The sequence below is a fragment of the Chiloscyllium punctatum genome, chromosome 1 (genome assembly GCF_047496795.1).
Source record: "Chiloscyllium punctatum isolate Juve2018m chromosome 1, sChiPun1.3, whole genome shotgun sequence".
Classification (NCBI taxonomy): Eukaryota; Metazoa; Chordata; class Chondrichthyes; order Orectolobiformes; family Hemiscylliidae; genus Chiloscyllium; species Chiloscyllium punctatum.
Window position 1 is genome coordinate 97,839,634 of NC_092739.1, and position 16,680 is coordinate 97,856,313.

Genomic DNA, 16,680 nt, shown 5'->3' on the forward strand with positions numbered 1-16,680 from the left:
CAGTTGAATTTTATATTCGGTTTTAGTTTTTCGTGATGTTTGAAAGCATACGGAACAATTTTTATGTTTAAATAGTCTTATTAATTGAATGTCTGTGCAGGACCTATATATAGCTTTGCAAGGATTTTCATTTCGTGCAGAGGACATTGAAGAAGCCATGAAAAACACTGTTATTTATGGTGGAGATCTTCATTCTGCTTTGGACTGGTTGTGTTTAAATCTTCCTGACGGTAAGTTGTTTGAATATGAATGTGTTTAGTAGTATAATTGTTTTATCTGTGACAAACATGACATGGACTTGGACTTGGATACATTTTGCCATTTAGACTTTGTGGGGAAATTGATGTTTCCTCCTGCAATTCTGCAAAAAGACGTCAATCTGAAATGCTAGCTTTTTCTTTCCTCAACAGATACTGTCTGCCCTCTTCAACATTATCAGAATTTTTTTCTTTTATTTCAGATTTCAAGCATTTGTATTTCCTTTTTATATTAGAAAAAAAAATTCAATGCAACACTGCTGTCATGATAAAACAATGTGTCATTAGTCTTGCAATGAGTACTGCTTTATAAAAATTGCCAACATATTTTTGAAAAAGCAAATCCATTTCCTTGACCTTCACTCAATCTTTTCAGCATTACATTTTGCAGTTGCACAAAACCATGGCCCAAAAAAAAATCAAATCCCCACAGCGTCGAAGCAGGTCATTCCGTGATCGTGTACACACCGCCCCTCCATGAGCATCCCACCTAGACACCACCCCCCAACCCTATCCCTGTAATCCTCTATTGCCATGGCTAATCCACCGAGCCTGCACAACCCTGGCAATCTAGCTTCACCAACTCACTTAACCTGCACATCTTTGGATTGTGGGAGGAAACTGGAACAAATCCAGGCAGACACAACAAGAACACGCAAACTTGACACAATTGCCTGACACTGGAATCAAACCCACGTCCCATGGCACTGTGAGGCAGCACTCTGCCATCCCATCCACTCAAATCCTACTCAAATGTTTTAATTGTGAAAAGTATATTGCTTGACTAAGCATAACACGCAGACCAGCACGGTGGCTCAGTAGTTAATGCTGCTTCCTCACAGTGCCAGATATTGGGTTTGATTCCACCCTCTGGTGACAGTCTATGTGAAATTTTCACATTCTCCCCTTGTCTGCATGGGTTTCCACCGGGTGCTGCAGTTTCCTTCCACGGTCCAAAGATGTGCAGGTTAGATGAATTGGAAGTAATAAGTTAACCATAGTGTCCAGGGATGTGCAGACGAGGTGCATTAGCCAAAGTAAATGCAGGGTTACAGGAATAGAGTAAGGGGCTGGGTCTGGATAGGATTCTGTTTGGAGGATTGGTGTGGACTCAATGGGACAAATGACCAGCTTCCACACTATAGGGATTATATGATTTCATATATTTTTTGAAAAAAATGGTATATTGCAAAATGTATACAACCAATAACTGTAAGCTTCTGTGTTTCCTTGATGGAAAAAAAGAAGTTGGAAGATTTAGTGCTTAGATCAAATAGGAACTGCCCGTACAGATGGCAAAGAATGATGAATAACTAAAAAGTTGTTGAAAGGTATCTTTGGCAACTGGAAGTTTAGGAAGGAAAATGGCTTTGCTGGAGTATTTATCTTGGGTAATTTAATTACTGCAATTATAATTGTATTTTCCAGCATTGTTTCATTATTGTTAGGGTCCCAGTAATTATATAATTTTGCACTGCATGCAGAAACTTAATCGACCAGTCATATAAATATATTGGCTACAAGAGAACGTCAAATGCAGGTAATTCTGCAGTCAATAACGTGCCTCCTGATTCTCTAAAGCCTGTCTATCATTGATAAGTCAGGAGTGTGATGAAATATTCTCCACTTGCCGAGATGAGCCAAGCTGCATCAACATTTGAAGCTCAATACCATCCAGGACAAAGCTAATAACACTGTTATTACACAGTAGATGTGTACCATATCCAAGATTCACTGTGACAATTCATTAAGTCTCCTTTATCAGTACTTTCATCAAACCCCTTTTGAAGGCCAAGGACATCAGATGCATAGCAATACCACTAGTTTCCCAGTTCCCTTCTAAACTGCCATTATCCTGACTTCAAACTTTATCACTCATTCTTTTCTGTCACTGAGTCAAAATCCTGGAACTCCCTTCCTCTTGCCCTGCAGTGTACCTGCAGTAAAGAAGAAAGTTGACTGCAACTTCCTTGAGACAAATACTGGCTTAACCAGCAACTTGTACAGCTCATGAATAAATTGAGAAAGGTACAAGTAAAACTGGATATTCATGGTAGCAGAACCAAAATTTAGGTTACTCATTCAAATTGTGTTATATTACAGTGGGTATGTTAATAATAAAAACTGTAGTGAATGAAATAGTGGTTATGTGATAGTTGGTTGTTTAAGCAATTTATTCATATCTTATATTTTCAGTATGCTTTCTATTCTTTGAGGTTGCAACTTTTTACTGTACAACTGTTCTGCTGACCAGGTTCCTTCGGCTATGTCAAGACAACAGATGAGCAATCTGCCTCTCTTTAACTGGATATTAGGGACCAAAGAAAATCTTTTGAAGGATGAATTTTGTGTTCAGAAAGTTTCTTTCGACTGGTTTAATTCATGACGTACGCATATGAGAAATTGTGAATAAATTCTTAATCTCTGAATGTTCATGTAGTATGTGTGTTTATGGTAATCTGCTCAGAATAATTTCTCATTTTAATTGATTTGATATGTATCTTTTTATTTAAGATTCATTACCTGATGGATTCAGGCAGAAACTGCAGGAGGAAGAGACCAAGACCAAGCCCAAGTTTCAGCTGCCTGTAAAGGCTGAAATAAATTATGAAAAATCTGAGGTTCAAAAAGGTGATGATAAGCCCCAAATCAAGGTAAGATTATGAATCTTTTGTCAAATTTAATGTTTTTGACAAAAAGTGGATAAAAGAATGGTTATGTGCCTTTTATTTTTCCTCTCCTTGACAGCAGCTTAGCTTTTATTTTAAAAATGAGGTTCTCATGCATTACTAGTTTGATATGCTGCTATTTGCTTTTTCAACACAGCAACAAGCAAAGAAGGTCCCATATATCATAACTGAATGTTAATATATAATATGAGAGACATTTTGGCTCTAATGAGGTGAAATGTATTTAATTTTCAGGGCACTGGACTATTTGGACTTGGTATGGAGTTGTTTTGTCATGATCGTTTTGTCATCTGATCTGTCATCTCTTGAATGACTTCTGCTTTCTTGAAGCATGTTGTCAGTGTTTAAATGTTTACATTATATGTCATTATTTCCCACAATCGATGTAGTTGGCATGTGCCCAATGACTTAAGGTTACTGTATTACATTAACTGCAATTTATTTGAGATCATAGCTGATCTGATAGTCCTCAATTCCACTTCCTTCCCTTCCCTCATAACTCTGATTCCCTTACTGATTAAAAAAAACATGTCTACCTCAGCTCTGAATATGCTTTATGACCTAGCCTCAACAGCCCTTTTTTTTTATATAAAGAATTCCACAGACTCGCTATCTTCTGAGAGAGGAAATTCCTCCTCATCTTTGTCTTAAATATGCAACTCGTTCTGAGATTATGTCGTCTGGCCCTAGCCTCTCTCACAAGAGGGGGGAAGCAACTTTGCTGCATCTACCCTGCCAAGTCCTCTAAGCATCTTGTATGTTTTTGGTCACCTTTCATTCTTGTGTATTCCAATGACTACAGGCCCAATCTACTTAACCTCTCCCCACAGTTATTCCATACCTGGTATCAGGCGAGTGAACCTTCTCTGGACTGTCTCTGATGCCAGTTTATCTTTCCTTAGATAAAGTGACTAAAATGCTCGCAGTATCCCAACTTTCTCCTGACCAGTGCTTGGTATAGTTTTAGCTAAACTGCCTTACTTTTAAAGCCCATTACCTTTGAAGTAAAAGCCAACATTCCATTTGCCCTCCCTATTACCTACTGAACTTGATTGCTAGCTTTGTGGGATTCTTGGATGAGGACTCCCAAACCCCTTGGTTCTGCAGATTTTTAATAATACTTAGCTCCTCTATTTTTCCTTCCAAAAAGCATAACTTCACATTTTCCCACATTATGTCATTGCTCACTTGTTTCACCTGTTTCTAACCTCCTCCATGTTGTTTGTATGACCTGCCATATAAAGTGATGGTGGCTGGTACAATTACAACATTTAAAAAGCATCTGGATGGGTAGAAGAATAGGAGGGGTTTAGAGGGATATGGGCCAAATGCTGGCAAATGGGACTAGATTAATTTAGAATATCTGGCATGGACAAGTTGGACCAACTGGTCTGTTTCCGTGCTGTTGTTTTTTGTGATTGATCTATTTGATTGTCTCCTTCCCACTTTAAATAAAGGTGTTACATTGGCAGTTTCGAAACCTAAGGTGTCCGTCTTGGTACTACTTGTGAGTTTACCTTGTTTTTTTCCTATTTATTAATTATTTTCTCCCTCGTTATTTTTTGTTTGGTTGTCTTTTGTTTTTTTTAAGCGTTCCTAGAACTCTGGTTTATCATTGATCTTTGCCACATTTTTTTTTTACTAACCTGAACTTCCTTGGTAAACCATAGTTGCCTTATCCCTTCCTAAAACCTTCCTCCATCACTGTACTCTATATTCTTAAACGTATGCCATTGCTCTTTAACTGTCTTTGCTGCGAAACTCTTTTCTCAGTCCACTCCAGCCAGCTCTGCCCTCATTCCTTTGTAATTACCCTTATTTGAGCTTAGCACAGTTGTTTCTGACCTGAGTTTCTCCCCCTCAAACTGAACACTAAATTCTGCCATGTTATGGTCACTGTTTCCAAGGGCATCTTTTACTTTGACCTAATTTAATATACATGCTTCATTACATATCATCAGATCCAAAACAGCCTGATTTCTAGTTGAATCCGCAGCATTCTTCTTCTTGGAATCTCAGTTCATTTTAGGAATTCTTCTTTTTGGCCTCCTCCCAATTTGATTTCCCCAATCTAAATGAAAATTAAAATTGCAATGATTAATGTATTCACTTTGTATGCCCTTATTGTCGCCTCAGTTTTTCTCTGTCCAATGAGAAGACTACTGTTCAGGGGTTGATCCCTATCAGTATTGTCTTTCCCTGTTATATTTCTTGCTTAGACCTTATCCAATTCAAGATAAGTTCTTGATATCATACTTATTCCATTCCATACCAACTAGTCTTTCATTCCTGCCTGTCCTGGCTTCTTACTAATAATAGAAAAGGGAATATGCAAACCGTGAGGTTTCACATTGTATTTGAAGATAATTTTGCTGCTGCTGCTGATTGCCCAATGTGTCTCATGGATGCCCAGATTTGAGATGGTACATTCTTCAAAGTCTGTCCCATTTAACATGCCAGTCGTGCCACACAGCAAGGTGCAGGGTGTGCTCAGTGTGTAATGGGACCTTTTTTCCACAGTAACTGTGCAGTGATCTCTCTTACATCATGACAGATGAATTTGACAGTTTTGTTTCTTGTGTTCGTCCTGATGTCATGAGACATTATGGGTCCAGAGTCAACGTTGAGCCTCGAACAAGGCTCCCTTCATATTGTATGCCACTGTATCGCCATCTCTGGTTGCATTGGACCTAGCCAAGGATGGCAGTGATGGTGTCTGGGACAGTGTCATTAATATTAGGGTATGACTCCATAAGCATGATTGTCAACCTGTTGCTTGACTAGTCTGTGAGAATGCCTTTGCAATTATGCCAGAAGTTCGTAAGAAGACTTTGCAAGGTTAAGAGGGTTCATTTGACATTTTGTTTTTCTGGTGCCTCTATCAATGCTGGGTAAAATGCCTGGTTTCATTCCTTTCTTTCAACTTTAGGGATGCTTTAAGAAAACTGTGTATTGCCTACCATTTAAGAAGGCAGTTAAAAGTCAACCACATTGCTGTTGATCTGGATTTAGATGTATGCATGTTTGGAATTAGACATGTATAGCAGATTAGTAGCACTATAAGGACATCATGGAACCAGATGCTCCTTCAGAACAGTCAAGAGTGATTACATGCTCACCATAAGACTAGATTTTCACTCTAAATTTAATTGAATTTGAAATTTTAGCATTTGTCATTGTGAAATTCAAACCCATGTCACACTAACAATAGCTAGGACTCTGGATTACTAGGTAGAAATGAGTACTGTAGATGTTGGGGATTAGAGTCAAGATTAGAGTGGTGATGGAATGCTAGATTACTGATTTGTAAATATTTTTGTGAAAGACTAAGGTTGACATGAGACATTAAATTGATGTCTGAAGAATATGAATTACAATGTTTCTTGCTGATAGGCTGCTGAAAGTGGAAGCACGCAAGTTAGCATGAAGGAATGGATTTTACAATATGCTGAAAAAGCAAGTAGTAGCGGAGATGATGACAGTGATGATCCAAATAATGAATTACCTGAGAAAACTTGTGAAAAGGAAGAACGTTTTGATCCGGTAAATATAACATGTATTTATCTTCAGATGATGGAAAGTGGCATTGCTTGTGCTTTTCCTTCCTTTGCAATGTTCTTCTCCCTGAAAGCATTGGAGGCTTGTTGATGTATTACAATTCCATCTATAGCAAATGCCTGTCGGTAACTCCATCAATAACACTGTTGAATGAATTATGCCAACGTCACTAAGCTATTTCACTCTGCAAAATGTTAAAATTATTTGAAGCTTTCACAAGTAACCTATTTTGTGCCTTCCTAACAAAGGAGCATTTCTAACAGATTTTTAATTGAATGCTATCTGAAATTTGATAACTGATAATTCATTGAATCAATTTTCTTGTGATTTCATCTCTCTGTCGGAAGGAGAGAAATTTCAGAAATATCTATCTTTGGTCAGTTAGAAAAGTTGGATGTGTTGCTATTTTGTTTTCCTATCATCATTTTTGAACTTGCTGTAACTCCATATGTTTAGCTCCGCATATAACACGCAAAGGTATTCTGTTGGAAATTCAAGGAGATTTTGTTTTTTTTTAATTGAACAGAATGAACTTTACTTGGAGCTGACAGCAAAACTAGTTGATGTTAAAGAACGGGCTTTGTCCTTTAAACAAAATAATAACAAACATGCTCACAGAGAAGCAAGTGAACGAATAAAGATACTACAACAGGGTAAGGACATAGTTCCTTTCTTTGATCAATTATTGTAGTGTTGAGTTTTTTTTTAAGAAAAGTAATTAAAAAGTTAATTGCCATACCTTTACCTGAGACAGCAAGAATGAGGCCAGATGTCTGAAATAATTCCACAGAGGCTGGTATCCCGTCACCAAGTTACCCTTTATTTACACGTGGAGATTTCTTCACACTGATAGCTCACCCCTTGACAGTCATCAGCTCCCTCAAAGTATTATTTTAAGTTTATAGAACAGAAAAGAGCAACTAGATTGATAGAACATGGAGAAAGGTTGAGTTATGAGAAAAAAGGAGACAAATCTAGGAAGAAGGTTGACTTTAAAGTAAATTATTGAATTATGTTGTGAACTTAAGTTATTATTGTGAAGTATAACATTAAAAAAATTCAGTAATCTTAAACCAGGTTGAACCTTCTTTGGTGAATTGTTTATGTTGAATTTCATTGTATTTTATGAGACTGAATTCGAACAGTTACTCTGTGGCTAGAATTTGCCAGTTTTCCAATTGTCTTGAATGATCGTAAAAATGAAAAAAACTTATGAAAGTGTCCTTAAACTTTGTACCTTAGGAAATGTGGATGATGATATCTATTTTTACTTTTGATGTAGAGATTAAACAGTTGGAGAAGCATCCTGCTTTTGATCCTTCAATCAAGATGGTAGACATAAAGAAGAATGGCAAAGGTTTGCCTGAACTTCCTGATGATAAGCATGAAGATGCCCTTAACCTAACCTTGCTGGAAGAATCAACTCCAAAATTAAAAGAGAAACGTAAGTAACTGTATAATGAAACACTTGATTGGATAACATATTTATAACTTTGTTTATAGAATAACTGTTGATTCTTGTATTTGAACTCTATTACCATTTATAGCAAGAAATGAACCAAAGGATGTACGGAACTTTGACTACACTTCACGAAGTTGGACAGGGAAGTCTCCCAAACAATTTCTGATTGATTGGTGCCGGAAAAACCTCCCCACTAGTCCAGCTCCTAATTATCGCAAAATCCCTGTGGGTAGATTCTGGAAGTGTAGGTTTGTAAGTTTTGTTGTACCTTTTGTCACAATTCATAAACTTGTTAGTATTTTATCCTTGGGAATAATGAATATTTAACAGAAACTTCTATTTCTCTCAGCCGAGCATTTTCTGTTGATTTTAAGCTCATGTGGTTCATTGTTTGAAAGAAAATTATAGGATTCTGTTAAGTTATCAGGTATAAAAGCCATTTCCATTCTTATTAGTTCCTTTTTTTTTTCTCCTTTTTTTGGGGTAGCATGGTGGCTCAGTCCTTAGCACTTCTGCCTCTCAGCACTGGGGATTTGGGTTCAATTCCACCCTCAGGTGACAGTCTGTGTTGAGTTTGTACGTTCTCTCCACGTCTGCATAGGTTTTTTTTTGGGTGCTCCAATTTCCTCACACAGTCCAAACGTGCAGTCAAGGTGGATTTGCCATGTGAAATTGCTTATCGTGACCAGGGATGTGAAGGTTAGTTGGATTAGCTTTGGCAAATGAGGGAATACAGAGAAAGGAAAATGAAAGACGATATTGCAGTATTTAAAATAATGATTGGAACTCATTGTGAACTGTATCTATCATGTTGCCTTGATCAAGCTAGACACATTCCCGTAGATGTTGAGTGAATGTGTTCAGAGCAGTTTTGTCCAGAGGCAATCTTTTGAGTTGCTTTTCACTTGGGACCAGTATTGGAGATCAGGAGTGCTCAACATAATTATTGATTCTTAGGTAACTGTTATTAGTCTTGACATTGGATAACATAGCAAAAACATTCAGCCAGTGATGAGAAAACACCTACCCACCCTCTCTCTCTTTACACCCTCCTATGCAGAGAAGTCACAGAAAATTGCCTGGTGGTAGTTCTCGCCATTTCCTTGTAAACTGTTCTTTTGTAAATTTCCTTTATGATTTTAAAAAAAGGGAAAACCACCTTCAGAGTCAGTGAATCAAAGTCCTTATCGATGTGCCAATTTCTTAATCTATTAAGCAAAGAACTGAAAGGAAGCAGAAAGAATCCACGGAAAATAACTTATTGTCTCTGATCCAAACTTGAACCAGAGCTCTGCCTATGGCTTTTCATTTCCCAATCAAATGCTCTTGTCTTGCTTCTCTGTGTATGTCTTTACCCTGTATGCATATGGTAATTTGAAATGATAGAGTTTAATTTATAGTGTTATGAATTAGTAATTGATAGACTTTTGCTTTTGGTTAAAAACAGTTCAAATACAATAAAAGTTACTTGCCTGTTAATTGAAAACCTGGTGCAGATATTCTTGTAACCTGACAGGTAAAATTAGGAAATTCGGTGGTATAATCAATTTTTTGTGATGACAAAAGGAGCAGTGGGGGCAGCAATAATAGATGACTTGAATCTACATATAAACTGGAAAAATCAGATTGGCAGTACAAGCTTGGATGAGTTCAGAGAAAGCTTTTAAGATTGTGATGCTCTAAGAAACTTTCTGAAACTGATCAGAGAGCGATTATTTTAGATGTGGTATTGTGCATTGAGACAAGATTAATTAATGATATAGAACATAGAACATAGAACAATACAGCACAGAACAGGCCCTTCGGCCCACGATGTTGTGCCGAACTTCTATCCTAGATTAAGCACCCATCCATGTACCTATCCAAATGCCGCTTAAAGGTCGCCAATGATTCTGACTCTACCACTCCCACGGGCAGCGCATTCCATGCCCCCACCACTCTCTGGGTAAAGAACCCACCCCTGACATCTCCCCTATACCTTCCACCCTTCACCTTAAATTTGTCCCCTTGTAACACTCTGTTGTACCCGGGGAAAAAGTTTCTGACTGTCTACTCTATCTATTCCTCTGATCATCTTATAAACCTCTATCAAGTCACCCCTCATCCTTCGCCGTTCCAACGAGAAAAGGCCGAGAACTCTCAACCTATCCTCGTACGACCTACTCTCCATTCCAGGCAACATCCTGGTAAATCTTCTCTGCACCCTCTCCAAAGCTTCCACATCTTTCCTAAAGTGAGGCGACCAGAACTGCACACAGTACTCCAACTGTGGCCTAACCAAAGTCCTGTACAGCTGCAACATCACTTCACGACTCTTGAATTCAATCCCTCTGCTAATGAACGATAATACTCCATAGGCCTTCTTACAAACTCTATCCACCTGAGTGGCAACCTTCAAAGATCTATGTACATAGACCCCAAGATCCCTCTGTTCCTCCACCTGACCAAGAACCCTACCGTTAACCCTGTATTCTGCATTCTTATTTGTTCTTCCAAAATGGACAACCTCACACTTGGCAGGGTTGAACTCCATCTGCCACTCCTCAGCCCAGCTCTGCATCATATCTAAGTCCCTCTGCAGCCGACAACAGCCCTCCTCACTGTCCACAGCTCCACCTATCTTTGTATCATCTGCAAATTTACTGACCCACCCTTCGACTCCCTCATCTAAGTCATTAATAAAAATTACAAACAGCAGAGGACCCAGAACTGATCCCTGCGGAACTCCACTTGTAACTGGACTCCATGCTGAATATTTACCATCTACCACCACTCTCTGACTTCGACCGGTTAGCCAGTTTTCTATCCAATTGGCCAAATTTCCCTCTATCCCATGCCTCCTGACTTTCCGCATAAGCCTACCATGGGGAACCTTATCAAATGCCTTACTAAAATCCATGTACACTACATCCACTGCTCTACCCTCATCCACATGCTTGGTCACCTCCTCGAAGAATTCAATAAGACTTGTAAGGCAAGACCTACCCTTCACAAATCCGTGCTGGCTGTCCCTAATCAAGCAGTGTCTTTCCAGATACTCGTAAATCCTATCCCTCAGTACCCTTTCCATTACTTTGCCTACCACAGAAGTAAGACTAACTGGCCTGTAATTCCCGGGGTTATCCCTATTCCCTTTTTTGAACAGGGGCACAACATTCGCTACTCTCCAGTCCCCTGGTACCACCCCCGTTGCCAGTGAAGACGAGAAGATCATTGCCAACGGTACTGCAATTTCCTCTCTTGCTTCCCACATAATCCTAGGATATATCCCGTCAGGCCCGGGGGACTTGTCTATCCTCAAGTTGTTCAAAATGTCCAACACATCTTCCTTCCTAACAGGTATCTCTTCTAGCTTATCAGTCCGTTTCACACTCTCCTCTTCAACAATACGGTCCCTCTCGTTCGTAAATACTGAAGAGAAGTACTTGTTCAAGACCTCTTCTATCTCTTCCGACTCAATACACAGTCTCCCACCACTGTCCTTGATCGGACCTACCCTCGTTCTCGTCATTCTCAGGTTTCTCACATACGCATAGAATGCCTTGGGGTTATCCTTGATCCTATCCGCCAAGGATTTTTCATGCCCTCTCTTAGCTCTCCTAATCCCTTTCTTCAGGTCCCTTCTGGCTATCCTGTATCCCTCCACTGCTCTGTCTGAACCTTGTTTCCTCAACCTTATGTAAGCCTCCTTCTTCCTCTTTACTAGACATTCAACCTCCCTCGTCAACCAAGGCTCCCTCACACGACCATTTCTTTCCTGCCTGATCGGTACATACATATCAAGGACACGTCGTATCTGCTCCTTGAAAAAGTTCCACATTTCCACCACATCCTTCCCTGACAGCCTATGCTCCCAATGTATGCTCCTCAAATCCTGTCTTACAGCATCGTAATTTCCCTTCCCCCAATTGTAAAATCTTCCTTGTTGTGTGCACCTATCTCTCTCCATCACCAAGGTGAAAGTCACAGAATTGTGGTCACCATCACCAAAATGTTCACCCACTAACAAGCCCACCACTTGTCCCGGTTCATTACCGAGTACCAAATCCAATATGGCCTCCCCTCTGGTTGGACACTCTACATACTGCGTTAGAAAAGCTTCCTGGACACACTGCACAAACACCGCCCCATCCAATCTACTTGATCTAAAGAGCTTCCAATCAAAATTTGGGAAGTTGAAGTCGCCCATGACTACGACCCTGTGGCTTCTGCACCTTTCCAAAATCTGTTTCCCAATCTGTTTCTCCACATCTCTGCTGCTATTGGGGGGCCTATAATAAACACCCAACAAGGTGACTGCACCTTTCCTATTTCTGACTTCAGCCCATACTACCTCCAGAGGCAGATCCCCCTCAAACTTCCTTTCTGCAGCCGTTATACCATTTCTAATTAGCAATGCCACCCCCCCCTCCTTTTTTACCACCCTCCCTAATCTTACTGAAACATCTGTAACCAGGAACCTCCAACAGCCATTCCTGTCCCTCATCTATCCATGTTTCCGTGATGGCCACAACATCGTAGTCCCAGGTACCGATCCACGCCTTAAGTTCACCCACCTTATTTCTGATACTCCTTGCGTTGAAGTATACGCACTTGAGCCCATCTCTGAGTCCGCAAGTAGTCCCTGTCAGTGCTACCTTCTCCACAGCCTCCCTACAGTCTTGGACATCCTGACACACAGCTAGCTTACTTGCTGGACTATAAGTCCGGATCCCATCCCCCTGCCAAATTAGTTTAAACCCCCCCAAAGAGTGCTAGCAAACCTACCCCCCAGGATATTGGTGCCCTTCTGGTTCAGGTGCAACCCGTCCATTTACAAAACCGCAAGGTAGAAACAACCGCAATGTTTGCAGTTTACATCTAGTTTGAAAGGGTAAAATAAGGGTTTAGGTTTGTATTTTGAATCTAGCTTTGACAAGGGTCAGTTAGACTCGAAACGTCAACTCTTTTCTCTCCTTACAGTTGCTGTCAGACCTGCTGAGATTTTCCAGCATTTTCTCTTTTCCCCTTTGTCTGAGAATTCTGATGAGCAGTTAGCTGATGTTGTATCTGTATGTCACGATGTCCCGGCCAATAAGCACCTGATTCTGATGGTGTAGTTCTTTCTTCAAACTCAGTTTTTGTAACACAATTCTAATGAATGCAAGATGAAAAGCATCAGCTTCGTTTTCCTTTAAGTAATGTTCATTATTGAATCAATAATGCTGTATGGGAGCTGAATTATGTGCGTGGGAAGGTTGAAACAACTGAAGTGAACTGGCAAACTAGGATGAGGATAGATCTGTAAGTGTAAAATAAGTGTACTTTTATCACAAAACAAATTCTAAAGAGAGGACCCAACATCCAACTTAAATGTATACATCTGGCAAAGGTGAGTGGCAGATCAGATGATTATTCAGAATATAACAAACAACAGAAGATGACTAAAAGATTAATTGAGAAAAATAAACTAGAATGAGAGGAAGTTTACTTGGAATGTAAAAATGGTTGGCAAGAGTTTCTTCAGGTATTTACAAGAGGGTGGTAGTGGAAGGTTGTTTTTCAGACTGGAGGCCTGTGACCAGTGGAGTGCCACAAGGATCGGTGCTGGGTCCTCTACTTTTTGTCATTTACATAAATGATTTGGATGCGAGCATAAGAGGTACAGTTAGTAAGTTTGCAGATGACACCAACACTGGAGGTGTAGTGGACAGCGGAGAGGATTACCTCTGATTTTAACAGGATCTGAACCAGATGGGCCAATGGGCTGAGAAGTAGCAGATGGAGTTTAATTCAGATAAATGCGAGGTGCTGCGTTTTGGGAAGCGAAAGCAAATCATAGCAGGACTTACACACTTAATGGTAAGGTCCTAGGGAGTGTTGCTGAACAGAGAGACCTTGGAGTGCATGTTCATAGCTCCTTGAAAGTGGAGTCGCAGGTGGATAGGATAGTGAAGAAGGCATTTGGAATGCTTTCCTTTATTGGTCAGAGTATTGAGTACAGGAGTTGGGAGGTCATGTTGCGGCTGTACAATACATTGGTTAGGCCACTGTTGGAATATTGTGTGCACTTCTGGTCTCCCTCCTATCGGAAAGATGTTGTGAAACCTGAAAGGGTTCCGAAAAGATTTACAAGGGTGTTGCCAGGGTTGGAGGATTTGAGCTACAGGGAGAGGCTGAACAGGCTGGGGCTGTTTTCCCTGGAGAGTCGGAGGCTGAGGGGTGACCTTTATAGATGTTTACAAAATTATGAAGGGCATGGATAGGATAAATAGGCAAAGTCTTTTCCCTGGGGTCGGGGAGTCCAGAACTAGAGGGCATAGGTTTAGGGTGAGAGGGGAAAGATATAAAAGAGACCTCTGCGGCAACGTTTTCACACAGACAGTGGTATGTGTATAGAATGAGCTGTCAGAAGAAGTGGTGGAGGCTGGTACAATTGCAACATTTAAGAGGCATTTGGATGGGTATATGAATAGGAAGGGTTTGGAGGGATATGGGCTGGGTGCTGATAGGTGGGATGAGATTGGGTTGGGATATCTGGTCGGCGTGGACAAGTTGGACCGAAGGGTCTGTTTCCATGCTGGACATCTCTGACTCTTTTTAAAAAAAAGAGCAAGTGAAATATGTGTTGGTTCTCTAGATATAGTAGAAGAAAATGGCAGGTCATGCAAATAAATATTTTGCCTCTGACGTCCAGAGGTGGAAGGGAGATGGGGACTTAGTGAGTATTCCAATTAATGGGTAAGTGATATTAGGCAGATTTCTGGAGCTACAGGCTCTCCAGTCTCCAGGCCCCTTGAATTTCATCCTGAGAGGTTACTGATCTGCGTTAGTTTTCCAAAACTCATGTGATTCATGAATGATTCTATTGGAAAGTAACAAATATAACCCCCTTCCACCCAAGAATAGATGGAAGCACAAAGCAGGAAACTATAGGTAGTTATGTTGACATTGTTGTGGGGAGGTGTTGGAATCGGTAGTTATAGACATTATAATTGTGAAAGTAAACAAACTCAAGATAATCTGGAAAAGTCAGCATGGTTTCCTCAAAGGGAAAGCATGTTTAACCATTTGATTGGAGTTCTTTGAAGGAGCAACATACTCTATAGATAAAATTAAGCCTGTGGACATGCTGTACTTGGTTCACAGACAGCATTTGATAAAGTGCTAAATCAAAACTCATGGGGTCAGGGGAAAACACGCGGGAGAATGTCAAGGTGTTAGCAAGAAGAATAAAAATCTAGAGAATTGTTTAAATGGAGAATAATTACAGAATTCTGAGGCGCAGAAAGAATTGGGTATTCTGGTGTACAAAAAATTAGTGTGCAGGACAGAACATAATCAGTAAGCAAATGTGATGCTTATAAATTAAAAAAGAGAAGTGGAGGTAGGGTCGTTGGATACTACGATGGCAGAAATGGATAGATTCTTGTGAGGCTGTGGAATCAAGATTTAGCAGTGGCATTGAATGACCAAACAGGCTCTAAGGACTGAATCATCTACTGCTCTTATTTCATATGCTTATATGTGTAATTTTATAATTTTGGTGCACAATACAGTGAATTTCATATTCTTAAATATATAAATACACAGGACCTTGTATTATGTATGCAAATGGAATTTGTACGTACATTGTACCTTTTTCAAAAAACAGATTGGTGGAGATAACTCATCCCTGCTGCATCCCTATTGGCAGCATCATGGTCTGAGAATTCTGATAAGCAGTTGTCTGTTGCTGTATTTGTATGCCAATTTGTCCCCACCAATGAGCATCTTCCTGTTATAGTGTAGTCCTTTCTTCAAGTTAGTTTTTGCATCACAGCTCTGATGAGTGCAAAATGAAAAGCGTCAGCTTCTTTCTCCTTTTAGCAATGTTTATTATTGAATTAATAATGCTATATGGGGAGCTGTGGTGTCATCTAGCGAGAACAAGTAAGTACACAAATTAGCTCACTTCTGTGGTATCCTTTCCCAAGAGTAGGATAAGGGAAGAAATTTCAAAATAGCATAACTGCTGAGCTAACAGTTATGTTTCCAGATGTCTTTCACAATTATGCACTCGCATAAATCTGCTACTAAATATTATTTTTGTTTTGTTTAGTGTAAGAGTAAACAGACAGAAGGATGGAATATTGGAAGTATGTCCCACAATTCTCACAGAGGATGCCATGCAAGCCCAACATCTGGCATCTACATTGGCCCTGTGGCATTTAGTAAGAGGACAGGTAAGGTGGCGTGTTTCGTATATATTTGGAATGCATTTGGAAGCTTGCATTTTTGTTTTGTTCAATACCTCAAGGAATAGAAAAAGTCAGGAGTCACACGACACCAGGTTATAGCCCCAGCAGGTTTGTTTGAACTCTCAGCTTTCAGACCACTGCTCCTTTATCAGGTGTCCAGCTGTTGTGTGACTTCTGACTTTGACCCTCCAGTCCAAATTGGCATTTCTACACCAAGGAATAGAAGGATTTTCTACTTAAGTATTAGCTTAATATGGTTCCACAAGCACTAGGCACTCCAGTAATTCAGTTCAGTATACATTCACCTTGATTTCCTCAGCTCTGAGAGAGTAATCAGTAAATGAAACAACCAGTGACAGAGTTCCTCTCCGTGATGGTACTTCTGAACATGTCTGATCAGTGAGTGAAACCTGCTTCAACAGATCATAAATTGTGGTCAGTCACTTAGAATGCACTTTAACAAAAAGAACCTATGTTTAGTTTTGGAAAAAAAA

The 16,680-nt window shown here is 39.9% G+C and overlaps 1 protein-coding gene across 1 annotated transcript in view; it reads left to right on the forward strand.

Moving 5' to 3' along the window:
• Positions 1-16,680, forward strand: part of dhx29 (DEAH (Asp-Glu-Ala-His) box polypeptide 29) — a 140,450-nt gene that overhangs the window by 30,652 nt on the left and 93,118 nt on the right. Inside the window, exons 4-10 of the mRNA XM_072571611.1 lie at positions 101-230; positions 2,772-2,911; positions 6,341-6,490; positions 7,032-7,158; positions 7,788-7,949; positions 8,053-8,215; positions 16,048-16,171. Coding sequence (XP_072427712.1) covers positions 101-230; positions 2,772-2,911; positions 6,341-6,490; positions 7,032-7,158; positions 7,788-7,949; positions 8,053-8,215; positions 16,048-16,171 — 996 coding nt within the window. The remainder of the gene's footprint in view (positions 1-100; positions 231-2,771; positions 2,912-6,340; positions 6,491-7,031; positions 7,159-7,787; positions 7,950-8,052; positions 8,216-16,047; positions 16,172-16,680) is intronic.